At 35.0% G+C, this 16,833-nt stretch overlaps 1 protein-coding gene across 5 annotated transcripts; it reads left to right on the forward strand.

The window, feature by feature from the left end:
* Window positions 1–119: 119 nt before the first annotated feature.
* Window positions 120–16,553, forward strand: LOC109063625. Of its 5 annotated transcripts, none has more exons than XM_042761710.1 (14): window positions 120–273; window positions 2,933–3,413; window positions 6,827–6,938; window positions 7,468–7,979; window positions 8,165–8,241; window positions 8,349–8,389; window positions 9,680–9,736; window positions 9,898–9,933; window positions 10,138–10,188; window positions 10,578–10,760; window positions 10,859–11,140; window positions 11,695–11,775; window positions 13,036–13,284; window positions 14,376–16,553. In XM_042761710.1, the coding sequence occupies exons 2-14, from the start codon at window positions 3,184–3,186 to the stop codon at window positions 14,841–14,843; spliced, it is 2,379 nt and encodes a 792-aa protein (XP_042617644.1). In that variant the 5' UTR covers window positions 120–273; window positions 2,933–3,183; the 3' UTR covers window positions 14,844–16,553. The 5 variants fall into 5 exon arrangements, with proteins under 5 accessions (XP_042617644.1, XP_042617646.1, XP_042617645.1 ...); XM_042761712.1 differs by having other exon boundaries at window positions 10,886–11,140; XM_042761711.1 differs by having other exon boundaries at window positions 8,352–8,389.
* The last annotated feature ends 280 nt before the right edge of the window (window positions 16,554–16,833 follow it).

Genomic DNA, 16,833 nt, shown 5'->3' on the forward strand with positions numbered 1-16,833 from the left:
ATTACTTATATTCGTAAACGCTTATCAAAAGAACTACAGTTACTGATAATCTGGCTTTATTATTGTTTTACACTAATGGTGAGCATTATTGCAAAGACTCTGAACGCTGACCGACTGATCTGCCGCTACATTTAATTATTCCAAACCCCATGCGGGATCGACTTCCTACGATGCTCGTGTCAGCACATGCGCAGTAGATCGCCGAAAGTATCGCTGATCGGAGAGAACGAGGCGCAGATGAACGGGCCGATCGACTGCACGAGACGCGATAAGGTAAGAATGTCAAAACGCTGCAAGCCTTCGATGCGCTGTGTTTTTAGTGCACGGCAAAAATGCGTGCTTATAAAACGCACACAACGTCAGAATTTCGCGTTAGCGCTGTAGTAAAAGAGTGGAAAGATCGGCGTGGTTCCGTGCAGGAGAAAGCGTTCGGAAAGTCGTTTGCGAGGCTGCGTCGCTGAAAGCAATGGGGAGTGTGGAAGGGGAGGGTCAACAGTGAAGGGGGGGCTGTGCTGGAGCTCATTCAGCACAGCGAAATGGACGTTGTAGAGTCGTGCAAAATAAACTTATCGTGTCTTTAACATGCCACAATTAATAAAGGACGTTGTCAGTGAAATGCGCGCACAAAACGCGTGATGTTTGATAGTAATCTCGTTAAATCGGACGTGTTTTTGATCGCACGTCTGGACAGCACTCCTCACTCCAGCGATCTGTAATGGAGGCTGGCGGAACTCGGGTCGATTTATTACGATCTGATTATTTTGATAGGTAGAAATGTTAGGAATTGCACAAACTATAACTTTAGTTTTAAGTTAGTTAAGTTAATTTGCGATGAAAAAGGTGCACTGCGCTATTTAATTCCCATTCGGCAAATTGTTCACGCGCTTTTTGCGGTAAGTTACTAATAATGACCACGAGTCCAAACAAATCAACTTTTAATTAGTGTGTCACATAATTAAAATATCTATCTATCTATCTATCTATCCACATATATATATATATATATATATATATATATATATAAAATATCAATTAAAACTTCACAGATGTCAATCAAATTACATTACTAACATTTTATAATAGTGATACAGCAGCATTGTCAAATTTTAACATATTCCACAAGGCTTCTAAATAAGTAACGTTGTAATACACGGTGCAGAATATGCACTTTTTGGGACATACTAAAATGCGTATTTTAAAAATTGACCATGCAGAACTATTTAATCTTGCACTGCAGTGTTTTGCATCATTCTGTTGCATCACATCAAAAGAAAAACAGTCAATGTTGTTTAAAGTACCTTTGTTTTTCTAATTCTTTTTAACATTTAAGTTTTTTTTTGTTAGTGTAATTGAGAAAATTTTATACTGATTTTTAGATCGATTAATAAATAAATTCATTTGCTTTTCAGTTCATTGTGATTTATTCGGGTGCACAGATCTGTATTTTTAAAGCAGCTATCAAACTATATTTTATATATATATATTTAGACATTACCGTCTCATTACAAATATTGCATTTTGTGACTACATTTAATAGAGTTTGATCATTACTGATGAAACATTTTGAAACTTGGAAAATATTTTTTTTTTTATCCATTACACAGTTGCATATATTTAGAAAATCATCATACATGTTATTCGTAGTAGCTGGAAAAAAATGAGGAACTTTCTGACTAATTGACTGAAAATTACTAGTTTGGTACATTTTCATATTAGTAGTCAGAAAAGACGAAGAATGTAAAGTTGGGTTGATAATGAGCTAATAATAATAATAATTATAATAATAATGCATTTTATTTCATGGCACCTTTCAGAAAACCCAAGGTCACCTTACAAGCAATATACAGGTCACTGCATAAGACAAAACACACAACAAACAAACAGCATATACATATGACGTGCATTTAAGTCTCAATAAAACATGTTATAAGAAAGATGCGTTTTAAAAGTCAACAAGCACTCACTATTGCGAACATCGAGGGGACGAGAATTCCATATTTGGCTGCTGTATTTGTTACTTTTTTGGCTATATGAGAGCTCACCAGTTAAAATTACTAGTCTAGCATTTGAGATTTTAATGTTACTGAACCGATTCGGTGAGTTACTTCACTGACTTATCAAGTAATCGTCTTACTCACTCTGTATATTTATCTAAACAAATCACCCTGTGACCCAGACTTAAGCTAAAACCCACAGCGAGATTTGCTTTTGTTCTTATAATTGTGAAAGTGCTTATTTCCGTGGTCAGCCTTTCAGTAGTTTTCTTAAACAGCAGTTGTATTAATCAGTTGGTTTTAATTACATATAATTAGGGTTTCAGGAAATGAAGTATTTTCCATTAAACAAACGCAGGCTGCTTGCTGCACTGTTGCGCATTTCTTTGCCATAATAATTGCGCTGCATTGCAGATATCGAATGTTCTCAGGCCATTTGTATCGACCTCCCCACCATCGATGCTGGCAATTCTGTCACCATGGCAACCGCTCGTTTCAGCCCCATTCTATAAATATTCTCCTTCACGTTAGTCTATCGTGTTTCTGCTAGCTTGAGTCTTTGCAGTGCCCTATTTTAATAGAAGGGTTTTATTTACATCGGTTCACTGGGAAAGACTTTCTTAGAAACTATTGTTTAAATGTTTTATTGGTGTGCAGATCGTGATACAAGTTCATATTTCTCTTTGGCAGTTTCTTAAATAATCAGTGACAATATTAAGCTGTATGTGTGTGTCATTGGTTTGGAATTCATCTCAATACAAAGTATGTCTATGGAAATTCAGTATGTCTTTAGAAATCCATTAAGCAGCAAAAATGACCACGTTGGCAGAAATTTAAAAACAGCCTGTACCATAATAATAATGTCACTGCATCTATAAATAATAAATGTAAAAAATAAGCAAGTATTTTAGTTCTCTTCATCTGCTTTTTCTTTACAGGTATGATTCATAACCAGTAAAGACATGGATGAAACATTGGATTTTTGACATTTCATGCAATCCAAGCTCTTCAGAGCTTTTTGAGATGAAATTTATACTTCCAATTTCTATGGACTACAAGTCATTTTTCCTATTTAAAAATGTGAGCTGGCGTTTCAGCATCCAAGCTCTTCTTGGCATGGCTTAAAAGCATTGGTCTCATAAATCTACTAGTAACACAGAGGCCTCAAGGCCAGAGAACGGGATCTGATATGACGGATGAGCTGAACGGGGCCTCGGCTGAACCGGAGTCGATGAAACCGGAAGAGACTGTGCCGATTGATGCAGATGTTGTTATTAAAGATGTGGATAATGCAGTGGCTGGAAAGGTGATGACCGAATCGCTACCTGATTGGCTGAAGCCAATGGAGGAGGATGAAGATGATGGTGGTGAGGGTGTCAAGAGCAGTGAACGGATCATCACGAAGACCAATGATGACGTGTATGTGCTTATTATACCTAATTTTTGTTTGCATTTAGTGGGATATTTTATAGTTTGGGTTAGAGGTGCAACAATATATCATGTCACAGGATGTCACAGTACAACAATGCAATTGTAGTGTATATAGGGCTGGGCGATATGGGCAAAAAATTATCACGATAAAATTTTTCATATCAGTCGATATCGATGGGATCATATTGTCTACACGCGCTGTCGAATAGGACATTCCAGACTAACCCATAGTTTTCTGTTGGCAGGAGAAGATCCTCCTTTATGTTCTTTATGCCAGAATCCATTATCTTTGAAGCATATTTTGATGGATTGTAATAGTTTAAAGTCTGTCAGAACTCATTATTTTTCTGTTGATTTTTATGGAAAGATTTTTAATGAAGTAAGACCAGATTTAGTTTTAGAATTTTTATCTAAGATCAAATTTAAAAACTTCTTAACAAATTTAAATAACTAACCTTGTTCGCGCCATGAATATAGTCGAGGTAGCCTGCATGGTGTTAAATCATAAACAAACAAACAAACATCAGTAATTATCATGATACATGTTAAATCTTTGTTTATTTTCAAGTTTAAAGGTAGACGACTTCTCCTGAGTTTAAAATGACTTTTTGTTTTGTCAGAACATGACAAACATTTTTAAATAGGTGAACATTTCACAAATATGAGGTACAACATTCAAAACGTTTATAATAATATTTTTTCTACATCAGTATATGCATGAGTAAGTAAATCCTTTTTCAGTCTGTTTTCCTTAAAGTATTTTAATAGAGAAATTAATTTCTTGGTTTCTGCATGTTCTAGTGGGTGATATTCTTTCAAATCATGAAACAGGTTTATGCCCCCTGACTTCTGTGGCATGAAGTCAATGTAAATTTGTTCATTAACAAAAAGAGTATCATCTGTAAAAACCTATAGGGTAAAATTTAGAGGTGAAATATTGTAAAAATGTAAATATTCTTACTGTTTGAGTTAGAACTCTCCTTTTATCAAAATTATCCATTGGTCATCTACAGTATCACACAATTAGATCATGATAACCAGTGTTGGGGAAAGTTACTTTTAAAAGTAATGCATTACAATATTGCGTTACTCCCTAAAAAAGTAACTAATTTCGTTACTGATTTCACATGTAGTAACAGCTGCTCTATGTGAAATCACGCACCTGATGGAACTTACCGCTGATTAGAGAACCGGCTTTACTGACGAGATGTGCATTAATTATCAGCCGATATTTATCGTGCACCCCTAAAGTAATGCGTTGTTTTTAATATAAGAAGTTCTATTTATAGCAAATGTAAAAGCCCTTTCACACCAAAAAGTGTAATGAATAAACCTCAGGCTGAAGGAAAAGTAAATTCATGTCTGTGCAGTAGAACACTGAAAAAGAAGGTTCAACACTCTTCAGCAATAACAAAAAAACAATGAAGCACAATTGTTAGTTCATCTAAAGTCATTTTTGCTTATTAGTATGGTTGAACTGGATCATCAAAGGTCAGCAGCAAAGACATTGGTTATTAAAATAGGATTAGATACGTTTGTGTTATTTAACATATTTAATTATTGCAGGTTTGCGTCATATTCTGAGTTTGCATTTCACTGTTTTAATTCATTTTGATGAATACTAAATCTGTTTTTTTGTAAGTGGGGTGAATTAATGCACATTCACATTTAGTCTAGAAATACAGTAACATCATGTTCACACAGCGCACACAATGCCTCTGTACTTCCGACTGGTCGGTCAATAAATGGGAAAACAAAGTAACTGCCGTTATTTTTTTGAAAAATTTTCTTATAAATTAAAAAGTAATGCGTTACTTTACTAGTTACTTAAAAAAAGTAATCTGATTACTTAACTCGCGTTACATGTAATGCGTTACCCCCAACACTGATGATAACCAAAGGTAAAAACACACATAGCACCTCATTACCATGGTAAAATGTAACAACGTATTTGGTTTTTATAGTATTTATATGAGAAACAGTAGCCTAAATACATTTACAAATGCTATAGACCCCCCCCCCCCCACTGCCATACCCTATGGTTTTGAGCAACGCCACCACTTATTGAGACCATAGACTGTTAAAAAAAAATATGGAAAAGTGAAGCCAAAACATCCCAGTAAGACCACTGTTATCTTACGAAAATGATGTCATTTAGAGCCAGAGTCTGCACTGTATTGATTGTGAGTTGGAGCCACGGTATCAAAAGTCCCGGCCAAACTCCCACAGACCCAATTGGAAGCATAGTCTTGTCACAATTTGTCACAATTCCCATTAGATTACATGGAGTGGGCGGGGTTTATAACATATACTGGGTTCAGCCACCTGGGGGTGATCAAAACATTATATCGAACATATGTCATCATTCTATCGAGGGAAAATATATAGTGATAGTTGTCATTATTTTATCACCCAGTCCTAAACATGAGAATTTAGACATTAAATTTAGCATCGAATATTGTTTATTATTTATAAGTTACAATTAAAATGCATTATTTAATAAAATATAATATTTAAAATGCATTTAAATGATTAAATATATAAATAATAATTATTAAATTTTCTTTTGTAAAGGTTTGTACAGGTGTTTCGATTTGAAGCTTGTCAAATTGTGCTGTAGAATATGATTATCAAGTTTTGTTCATGTCATCTTCAGCACTGCTTTCATTAATCCAATAAGAAGACAATCCAAATATGATGAGACATGCATTTCTGCCATGACAACTCTCGGGAGAGTTTAGCATGGTAATGTACATGGCAGTGCCGACACGTTTGGTCTTGGCGGAATAGATCTGCTACATTGCTGCCGCTGCTGTTGCAGTGGAAGTACTGAGACTTGCTATAGACAGTATTTAGATGTTATGGTGCTTTTATAATGTAATTTATGCTGTTGATGTACATATAACATATATGTGACGACCCCATATAAAACATACATAAGCACCCCGTAGCAGACCTATACAGGTGGAGCTGGGGAAGGTGGAGGGTTTCTGAAGCGCGCTGCCACTGCTACAGCGAGCACTAGCCAAGTATTTGAATGTTTGAGCAGCAAGCTCATTGGCTGCTGATGCAAAAAGAAACAATCAGCTGCGCCACGTGAATAATGATGTCATCATATCAGTCTGCACCATCTAGAGTTTTAATGCAGAACTTTGTATACATTTTTTTTTGTTGACTTTTTCCACTCAAACTGTTGTGCTGAATATTTGCAATTAAATGTTTTAATATATTAAAAAAATACTAAATAGAAGCATTTTTCACTAGTGGTCTCACACTTTTGGACCCAATTTTGTGTTTATATTTAAATTCATTTGATGATAAATCACTTTTGATAGTTCTGTCACACCTGTTGATCATGTTCAGTTGATAAACTGACTTTCGTACTTTTCATATTCTCACAGTCCAAAAGTAAAACGGCGCAGAGGTCGGCCCCCGATTGCCAGAAATGTTAGACATGGACTTACTCGTTTAGATTTCAAGAAAGGATTGCATGCAGATCGCCCAAAAACTGAGGTTTGTGTAGCAATCTTGATTTGGGGTTTGTTTGCACTGTTAGAGAGAATAATATGTATGCAGTATGGGAGCATTTGTTTTAATCAAAAATACAGTAAAAACAGTAATATTGTGAAATATTATTTCAGTTTAAAAGAACTCGTTTCTGTTGGAATATATTTTAAAATGTAATTATTTCCTGTGATGCAAAGCTGAATTTTTATCATCACTACTCCAGTCTTGATCCTTCAAAATTCATTCTAATGTACTTGGATTTGCTGCATAGTTCTCAGTTATTACTTTTAATGTGTTTTTAATATGTTTGTATGTTTATAGGATGTTATATTATTTAATATAATAGCAGCATTTTTGTTTAAACGCTTTAATTAGTGGTGCTTGCTAAGATTCCTACTTTTCTAAATAACCAGGAAAATGTCCAGAATTGTAGGATTCATTTCTTCTTCAGTCTTATAATTTAATCCTATTTGGAATTATTACAATATTTTTAAAACACTTTCTTCTTTTCTATGTGGTTGTTTGGCATTTGCAGACTGTTCATCCTGTACTGGGAAGAACCCGTTCAAGTCAAATATCAAGAACTGCCGTTCCCGTCCCAGATCCAGCCCGCACGCCTGAGGTTTTACCCAGAAAACCCCAGAGCATCATTCACAACTCGACGTCAACATCTCAAAGACCTCGACTCATCCCCATCTCACCTGCAGGGGGCAGCAGCCTCTCCACAACCCCCAACACTGAATTTCACAGCCCTCCACGCCTCACGAGGGTCTCGCCGTTCAGTATCGACACATCCGTGACACGGAATTTCGTTCACACTCCGGCTGTAAAAGTGGGTAATGTTTCCCAACAGATTGTTTCCTCTACTGAACCTGGGAAAGATGGCACTGAGCCGCCCCTTCAGCTCTGGCTCTGTCCTTCTCTGGAGCCCATCAGCCCTACAAAAACTCAGGATACATTCTCAGATCAGATTGTAAGTTCACCAAATTTTCCGGAGACTCCGCTTAATGGAACAGTGACCCGAAAGGAAAGTCTTCCTCTGCTCAGGTGAACAAATCGGACTCATTTTATACCACCTAAAAAAGTCTATTTTGTATGCTCTAGTTTTAACTAGGACCTTCACAAATGTTTTAACATCGCATCCAGTTCAGGGTTTCTGCAGGTCTTAAAAAGTCGCCTTAAAAAGTCTTAAATTTACCTTCATAAAGTCCGAGTTGTTTGTCTTTCTTCAGTGAATGTGAAAGCTGTGGCGGCCCATTTCCTGCTCAGAAGATCGGAGACATAATGTGCTACGGATGTAGGCCTAAATGTATGTGAACTTGTAATTACACCCTTCATTTCAGCAAGCAGAAGAGGATAAGTATGATATTTGTGTGATTTGTGTTGTCTAATTTCTTTTATTTCTCATTACTGTAGCAGACAAGAAGCAGTCTCCTCCAAATATTGTGTTTAGGAAGGTATGTACCATTAGACAGGCATCGCAAGAGATCTCATTCCTGCTTCTCTGTACTTTCCGTCACTGATTCTTGAGACTGGGATAAAACAAAAAGTTTATGTGGCAGAAATGGTTTTGGGTTATTTTGGGTCCTGTTTCTTCTATTTTAAATGTGTTTTTCCATCTCTGAATCTCATCGGCAGATAAAACAGTGTGTTCTGTCATGTCCAAAATTGATCATATATATTGAATAAATTAAGTGCAGCAGTTTTTTTTCCTTTTTGGTACCTAGTGCCAGGACATAGTAGTAATGTTTCTTTAAATATCCCAAAAATATTGTTTTTTTTTTTTTTTTTTAGTTTACTATTGTTTATATTTAAAGTTTACTATATTTTATATTATATATTAGTAATATTATTATAAGACTTTTTAATAAGTTTATTTATAATATATATAATTTTGTTTTTAATGAGTACAATTTTATTTGATTTTATTATTATTATTATTATTAGTTAAATTATATTAAGTTATGTAATAATATTTAAATATTAATATTTTATAGTTTAATAAAAATAAAATATTTTATATATTTAGGATATTTGTATATTTTTTATATATTTTCTTCAAAGTATTAAGTTGTGTTCTGAAGTTTTTTAGTTGCTAACAGAAAAAATATAAATAAATAAAAATATAAAATTAGTGAATTTTTTAAAGAATATTCTGGTGATCATCTCTGATTCATTTCAAATTGGAAATGTCATTGTTTTCAAAACTAGAGGAAGGTCATATTTTGAGACATGTTTTCCCATGTATCAGTGCTGTATTATTTTTTGTTAATGCAAGACTGCACATGGGAGGTTAAAAAACTTTTTTATATATATATTATTTTATTTTAATTGTACTTGCCAGAAAGTCCATTAATGGCCTTTATTTCTCATCTGTGCTGTGTTGTTGTTGATATTGTGAAGTGGAAGTGAGGCAGTGTTGCTGCATCTGTGTTCATGTCTGCTCTATGGGAGGAATAAGGCTTTGGCGATACTTTTGCGTTTTAACATCTAAACTAACACAACCTAATTTCCTTTTTTTTCTGCTCTCAATATATGAGCCAAAACTGTTGTTTGTTCATCATAAGCAGCTGAACAAAGTCCAGATTCTCTTTGATTTCTCTGCTAGCATTCTTTCATTCTCTTGATTATTCTTTTCTAGCAACATACTTTCCCTATATTTTCCATTCTGTTGAATGTAACACCATAGTTATCATATTTCCCTAGCTTCATTTTTATTATTCTTTTGTATGTTTTATTATTTTCAAGTGGGGCAGGATCAGTGGGAGGTTGGGAAAACAAAACATCCAAGAAAACAAATTCTGGTAATAATAATCACATGACATCATGTAGAAACATTCGTTATGTTTTTGGGTTGAAACGTGAAACTGCAGCATACACAAAAGCATTGCCAAAGATCAGCAAAAAATGTATCAATAGCTGAACTACTTCACACCTGAACATAATGTCACTCTGTCTCCCACAGAAACAACGTCCTGAATACAAGAAAACTATAAAAATGGTGAGTATACATGCTTTATGGAGCTAAATCTTTTTTTTTTTCACATACTTCAAGTCTTTATAATGTAAATGTATTTAGTGTATGGTTACTCATTCATAACTCTGATTCATTATGTGCTGCTTCTAGTGCAGAAATCGCAATATATTCAGGAAAAGTCCTATGCTTAAAATACTCATCCAGGTTTTTATTGTGTGTGTTATTTAGGATTTTGTCCCTGATGGGGATGATGATGATGACGATGATGATGATGACTGGGTGAGTGATTCGGCAGCACATTCTCAACCCAACAGACATTCATCTATTTTGGTGTTTTTAATGATTGTGGCATGGGATGTTTTTAACCCTATAAAGCCTTCTGCATCATATTTGAGACCTCTAAATTATTACCATTATCAAAACGTTGCTGAAAAACTGTCAAAATTTTGTCTATAGTATTAATAAACTCTTTAATTTCATTGTCAAAGTATTATTTCATATGTCAGGCTTTACATGTTTTGGACATATTACGAATTGGACATGGAATATTCTTTTCCTGGTTATTGCTGAGTTCATAAAACCACTTTAAACCTTTAGTTATGTTTTTATTACATGTCAAAAAATCTGCCCTTTTTTACCAGAATTTCTCTGTCTGCTCTTGATTTCAGGTTACGAAGAAACGCAATCGCAGGATGTGCCGGCAGTGTGATGCGTGTCTTCGTGAAGACGACTGTGGCAAATGCGACTTCTGCGCGGACAAGCCCAAGTTTGGTGGCAGTAACAAGAAAAAGCAGAAATGTCGCTTACGGCAGTGCAAGTTTCAGTCAAGGCTTCATGGTCAAAGAGCAAATGTATGTATTTATCTGATTAGCATCTAATGGCATCATATGCCAAATACACATGCAAGATGACTTTTGCCAGATGTTTGTTGTTTTATCGGATCGTGCAGGGAATGCTAAAACCATCCCTTCCACAGAGAAGGAGAGATGTGAAGCCCAAGCTCAAGAAGCGCGGGAGACCGCCGAGAAAACAGAAATTCAGAAGCAGCCCCTGGGAGAATGATGACGAAGTGTCTGACAAGGATGAGGATGACAAAGAACACTTGAGGCGTTATAAGATGAATGGCAGGAAAGGAGGAAGGAGGAAATGGAATTACAGTTTTAAGGAAGATGAGGAAGACATGTTCATTGAGGCCGTGATTGAGGATGACAGAGCGTCCAACACAGAGGAGGTTTCTGATTTCTAAATGTTGCAATCAAAGATTTCAGTGTTTCACAACCAGTCACTAAAACACAATGTAGTTTTATGCTGCTTTCACACCAAGACAGAATTACAAGCTCACAGCCCTTGAGCTTTTTAAACTAAATGATTAGTTTCTCTGGGGTAGTGAAATGGATCCATGTGCAAATTGATGATGGTAAATTTGATCACTACTTCATCACTACATTCATTCACAATCACAACTATTTGATTGTGTAGGGACAAAAGTAAGGACATAGAACAAAAAATGCAGTTACAGAAAGAGCGGTCAAGTGAGAGACATCAGAGCTGCTATTCATTTCAGCTCGTGGATATGGGATTAACAATGACGTTAAGGATTTTTATGAGTAATGTTGTCAGTTATTTTGATATGATGGGATTGCAGCATTTAACTAAAAGTAATTTCAGTCACCCTCAAGCATGTAATTCAATTCAGAAATATCAATCAATGAGGTTATTAAAAATTTTCTTGATTGTATTTAATGTTATATTGTCTTTGTTTACTATTTTTTTTTTTTTTTTTAGGATCCTGATATTTTGGGCAATCAGAGGTCAGCGATGGTGTCTAATGAGATGTACTGCAACACGTCTGGACTCAGTGCTCAGGTAACTTTCTTCATCATTTTTGTTTCCAGCCTTGGTTCTGAAATTAGTTTCCTAATTCATAGGCATTAAAAAAAATCTAATAAAGAGTTCTAAGCCTTAAAGTAAACAAATTAGCTCTGGAATGAATTGCAACTCTTTTATAAAAAAAACAAAAAAAAACAGAAGGTATAATGAGTACTTATATTTACATTTTATGCATTTGTTAGATGTTTTTTATCCAAAGTGTCATACATTGCATTCAAAGTATAGGATTGCAAATTTTGAAAATTTCAGTTGTGATTTAAATTTTTTTTTTAAAAAATCCAGGTTTGCTGTGCTTGTTTGTAGTGCTGCACAATTTGTCCATAATTTTGTAATTATATATCAAAAATACTATGATAATAATAATTGTTGTTGTTATTATTATTATTAAACATTACTAAATAAAACCAAATAAGAACATTACAGCTATAAAGTACAATACGTCTATTAAGTACTGTTATTAATGTTTGTCTTAATATGTTTAATTTCAAACATTAAACCATCAAAATTAAATTTTGACCAAAAACAGCAGGGAGCCATTAAAACAGTAACACTTTACAATATGGTTCATTAGTTAATGATAATTAATGCATTAACTAATATTAACTAACAATGAGCAATACATTTGTTACAGTATTTATTAGTCTTTGTTTATGTTTATTTGTTAAGTTATTTTTTTGTTTTTTATTTTGTTTTAGTTCAGTTCAATTATTTAATTTTTGTTGTTAATTGACATTGGATTTTAATAATGTATTTTGCAATTAATATGAACTTAAATGAATAACTGCTTTACAAGTATTTCATTGTTAGTTCAGGTTAACTAATGTAGTTAATTAAAGCTAACAAATGAAACCTTGTTGTAAAGTGTTACCATTAAAGCTTTTCTTTTATTGATCAGCGCTTCTCATTACAAGTAGTGGGATATTGTTAGTGCATGCTGCCTTCCCAAATTTGAAGTATTTATGCTCTAGTGATTAAGGATCTAATAATTCACTTTATTTAGTTATGTACCAAACATTACCTTAGTCGACTGAAAAAAATCTCTGACTGGTGAATTTTGCATCAGGATTGCTGGTAGTTCACCAGGAGTTTGGCAAAAAAGTTTTTTTTTTTTAGTTTTTGAAGCAGTCTGCAATTTTTTCCAGATAAAAAGTACAATCTGCAACATCCAGTTATGTGTGGTTTGTGTTGGTGGCCACTGAAGGCTGATGTTTGTTTGGATGTCTGCATGTTTCACAGGGATTATACTACAACATGTCAGGCGTGCCGGCGGCTCCTTATGTGCTCGGATCAGTACCTCTGTGTAACAGCAATCCAGCGCCGATGGGTGAGGAGATCAGCTCTCTGCCGCTGGGGGACGATGTGACTCAGAACGGTTTTCTTCAGATTGAGATGGTGAGAGTGGGATCACCACCGTCACATTACACAGAAGAAGCTCAGGACACAGAACAGCACGTGTCCGTACCACAGCAGGAGCCCACGCCGGTGGTGAGTCTCTTCACTGCCACCCAATACAGCACTAATCAACGTTTTAATGCTTTTGAATGAAGTCTCTTCTGCTCATCAAGGCCGCATTTATTTGATCAAAAATTCACTGCCACCCAATACAGCACTAATCAACGTTTTTTTGTTTTTTCAAAGCTGAATTTTCAGCATCATTACTGCAGTCTTCAGTGTCACATGATCCTTCAGAAATCATTCTAATATGCTGTTCAAGAAATTTCTTATTATCAGTGCTGAAAAGAGTTCATATTTTTGTGGAAACCATGATACGATTCTTTGATGAATAGAAAGTTCAAAAGAACAGCATTTATTTGAAATAGAAATCTTTTGTAACATTAGAAAAGTCTTTACTGTCACTTTTCAGTTTCTAAAGTATTATTTTTTTAAATTCCTGTAATTTTAATTAATTATTTTTAGACCTTTATTTAATTTGAATTCATTTTAATTACATTTTATAACATGAAATTCAGACATGTTTGTGTGTTAATCTTTACAGCCATTGTATACTTAAATGTGACCTTGGACCACAAAACCAGTTTTAAGTCTCTGGGGTATATTTGTAGCAATAGCCAAAAAAGACATTGTATGGGTCAAAATTACAGATTTTTCTTTTATGCCAAAAATCATTAGGGTATTAAGTAAAGATCATGTTCCATGAAGATATATTGTAAATTTCCTACTGTAAATATATCAAAACAAAATTTTTCATCATTAATATGCATTGCTAAAAACTTCATTTAGGAAACTTTAAAGGTGATTTTCTCAGTATTTAGATTTTTTTGCACCCTCAGATTCCAGATTTTCAAATAGTTGTATCTCGGCCAAATATTGTCCTCCTAACAAACCATACATCAATGGAAAGCTTATTTATTCAGCTTTCAGATGATGTATAAATCTAAATTTTTAAGAAATTGTCCCTTAAGACTGGTTTTGTGGTCCAGGGTCACAGATGTCCTCTAACCCCTATTTTGAAAGATTCCAAATGGGATGATTGTTGATTTAAAATACTTTCAGCACAGTCAAGAGATTTCCGCAGCTATCAAGCATGTCAGACCATGTCACATCTGCTTTCATAGATCACTCAGATCTTCAGTCTGGTGGGAGGAGAGAACGACTGCGACCGAGACCAAGGCCTGATGGAGCTGTTCACTTCCCTAAGCCAGACCGTGCTGCCCGCTCACTGGGTGGGCGTCATGGCCAAAGGCCCCGTCCTCCAGCTCCTGCAGTGCTCCAAACTCTCCACCATGGCTGACACGGTGGTCCAGATCGAGAAGGGCTTCTTCTACCAGGTCAGTGTCCAGAACCAGCCTCTCCTGCTCATGCACGCCGTCTACTCACACCACCCCACCTGCCTCGAGTCGGTCGATGACGTGGTGTCACTCTTGCTGGACTTGGAAGGGCTGGGAGTGTGTCAGGGCTACCAGAACATCCACATGGGCTCACCGTGGGAGCCTAGAATGAGCGTGAGAGCAGCTCTGTGCGATTTACTCATTCCCAAGGACGAGGAACAGTGTCCAAAATGCACACAGCCTGTGGAGGGTTGAGCATCCGTGTGAGAATTTACTGTAAGTTTTCGAATCTAGTAGTTCGAGAGAATCCACCACCAGTTTGGAAGCTTATAGTGCAGTCAGAGCTGTTTCTGACATCGTGATGAATTGACATAAAAAAATGGTGCTTCTTAATTTTTTATTTTATTTTTTTTAGAAAGAAGTTAGTGACACAGCCTTCAAAAAAGGACTCACAAAACACTGAGTTTTACCGAAATCCTTTCTTTTCGTTGCTTTCCAGTTGGGATTAGGACATAAATACATTCAGTTCTCATTTAAACTACCTCTTCATTATTTTATGGACCAGTTTTAACCTTAAACCTCCCACGTGCCCTTATTGATTCAGACGTTTGTGAACAAGTTTATTGTAGTACAGTGAGAAGCATGGAAGCTTGTTTCTGCCATAGGATAAAAAATACAAAATGTAATTGGGTCTTTTTATCTCACAATTCAGGCTTTTTTTTTTCTTGTGATCGCAAGATATAAAATCTGAATCACAAAATATAAACTCAATTCTGAGAGGAAAAGTGCAAATTGTGTGATCACAATTGTGGGGGAAAAAATCTGAATAAGTGAGATGAAAAGTCACTCTTTTGTTTTGTGGCAGAAACAAAAAAATTGTGAGGTGTATACTGAGAATTTCGAGAGAAAAAGTCTGCATTACAAGATTTGTGAAAAAGAACATCAGAATTTAGATCAATCAGAACAATGAGAGATTATATCTCACAGTTCTGAGAAAAAACACTGAATTGTGAGATAGTCACAGTTACCATATTATTTTTTGTATTCTGTCGCAAAAACGGGCTTCCGTAGAAAAGTATATTCTGTACTGACTTTGTCATGCTACATTTGGGCTTGTATGTTCAAATCTAAAGTTGTTAAAACGCAATTTTAAACCAAAATGTTTTTTATTGATGCCTTACACTGTAAGGTGTAACTTTATAGCCCAAAGCTAGCACACGTCTTTCATTATGTGTGTTATCACGTGTTTTTATGCAACGGAAGATGCTCTCTGGTCTTTTTTTGTCCTGTTGTTAATCACACCTGCTTTCATGTGACTGAATTGTGTTACGTATGATAAAGTGCAACTAATAGCATTGCGATCCGCTGTGCATCTGTGTGCATTTCTGCTGTGGTGTGTATTATTCCCAGCCTACAGTACGACATCTGACCTGAGGACATTTCAATGATCAGCCTTCTTAATTCTTCCTAGGATAAATCGATGCAGTTAACATTTGACTGGTTTTTATTTCAGTGCAACATTGTTTTTCATTCCTGAGTGATTTTAATTCAAATGTTTTTTTTAACCTCTACCCCTGGAGATCTGTGTAAAATAAGGTGTAAAATATACATAATTGCCTGAAATTATTTATAAATAGAGGATGTAAGCTAGAGGTGTTTCCGAGAGCATCTCTGTATTGTCTGTTTAACCACCGAGTTCAGTTTTTGAAACACTGTAAAGATTTTTATGAAGAGTGGGTAAAATAAAGGTTTCTTTTTTCTTATATAGAGAGAAAATTCTGCTCCTTTTTTCTGTCTGAAGTGACAATCAGAATCATTCTTGATCCATGATGTAATGCAGGGGTTTTTGAACTTTTTGGTCTATGAAGAATTTAGGAAAACAACAACTTTGCAACATGTACTTTTTGATGTGGTAACTTGCGATTAATGAAATATGATTTCATGCAATAAATTTACTGAATTTGACTTGTCCGATTTTATGATTATTCAAGTTGACAATACATTTGTGATGGTAAAACATTAAAATACAAATTTGACTTTCATTTATTTAAGACAAAATGGGGGTTGTGAACAACATTTGCTGTGAAAAGCGGTATACAAATACATTTTGATTGAATTAAAAATGTTTATGCATGCAGCATTTAACAAACATAAGTGACATATGCTTTCAACTTTCCAGAACAATCTTTTTTTTAAATAATTTTTGGCTTTAGTACAGTGTCGAATTAAAAAGCAGTTATTTATT

Source organism: Cyprinus carpio, chromosome A8, assembly GCF_018340385.1.
Source record: "Cyprinus carpio isolate SPL01 chromosome A8, ASM1834038v1, whole genome shotgun sequence".
NCBI lineage: Eukaryota > Metazoa > Chordata > Actinopteri > Cypriniformes > Cyprinidae > Cyprinus > Cyprinus carpio.

Bases quoted from the DNA above. Each gene is read 5' to 3' on its own strand.
- LOC109063625 (XM_042761710.1), top strand. From the start codon at position 3,184: ATGACGGATGAGCTGAACGGGGCCTCGGCTGAACCGGAGTCGATGAAA. The intron at 6,939-7,467 runs GTTTGTGTAGCA...TGGCATTTGCAG, and splicing joins CAGATCGCCCAAAAACTGAG to ACTGTTCATCCTGTACTGGG. The intron at 13,285-14,375 runs GTGAGTCTCTTC...CTGCTTTCATAG, and splicing joins AGCAGGAGCCCACGCCGGTG to ATCACTCAGATCTTCAGTCT.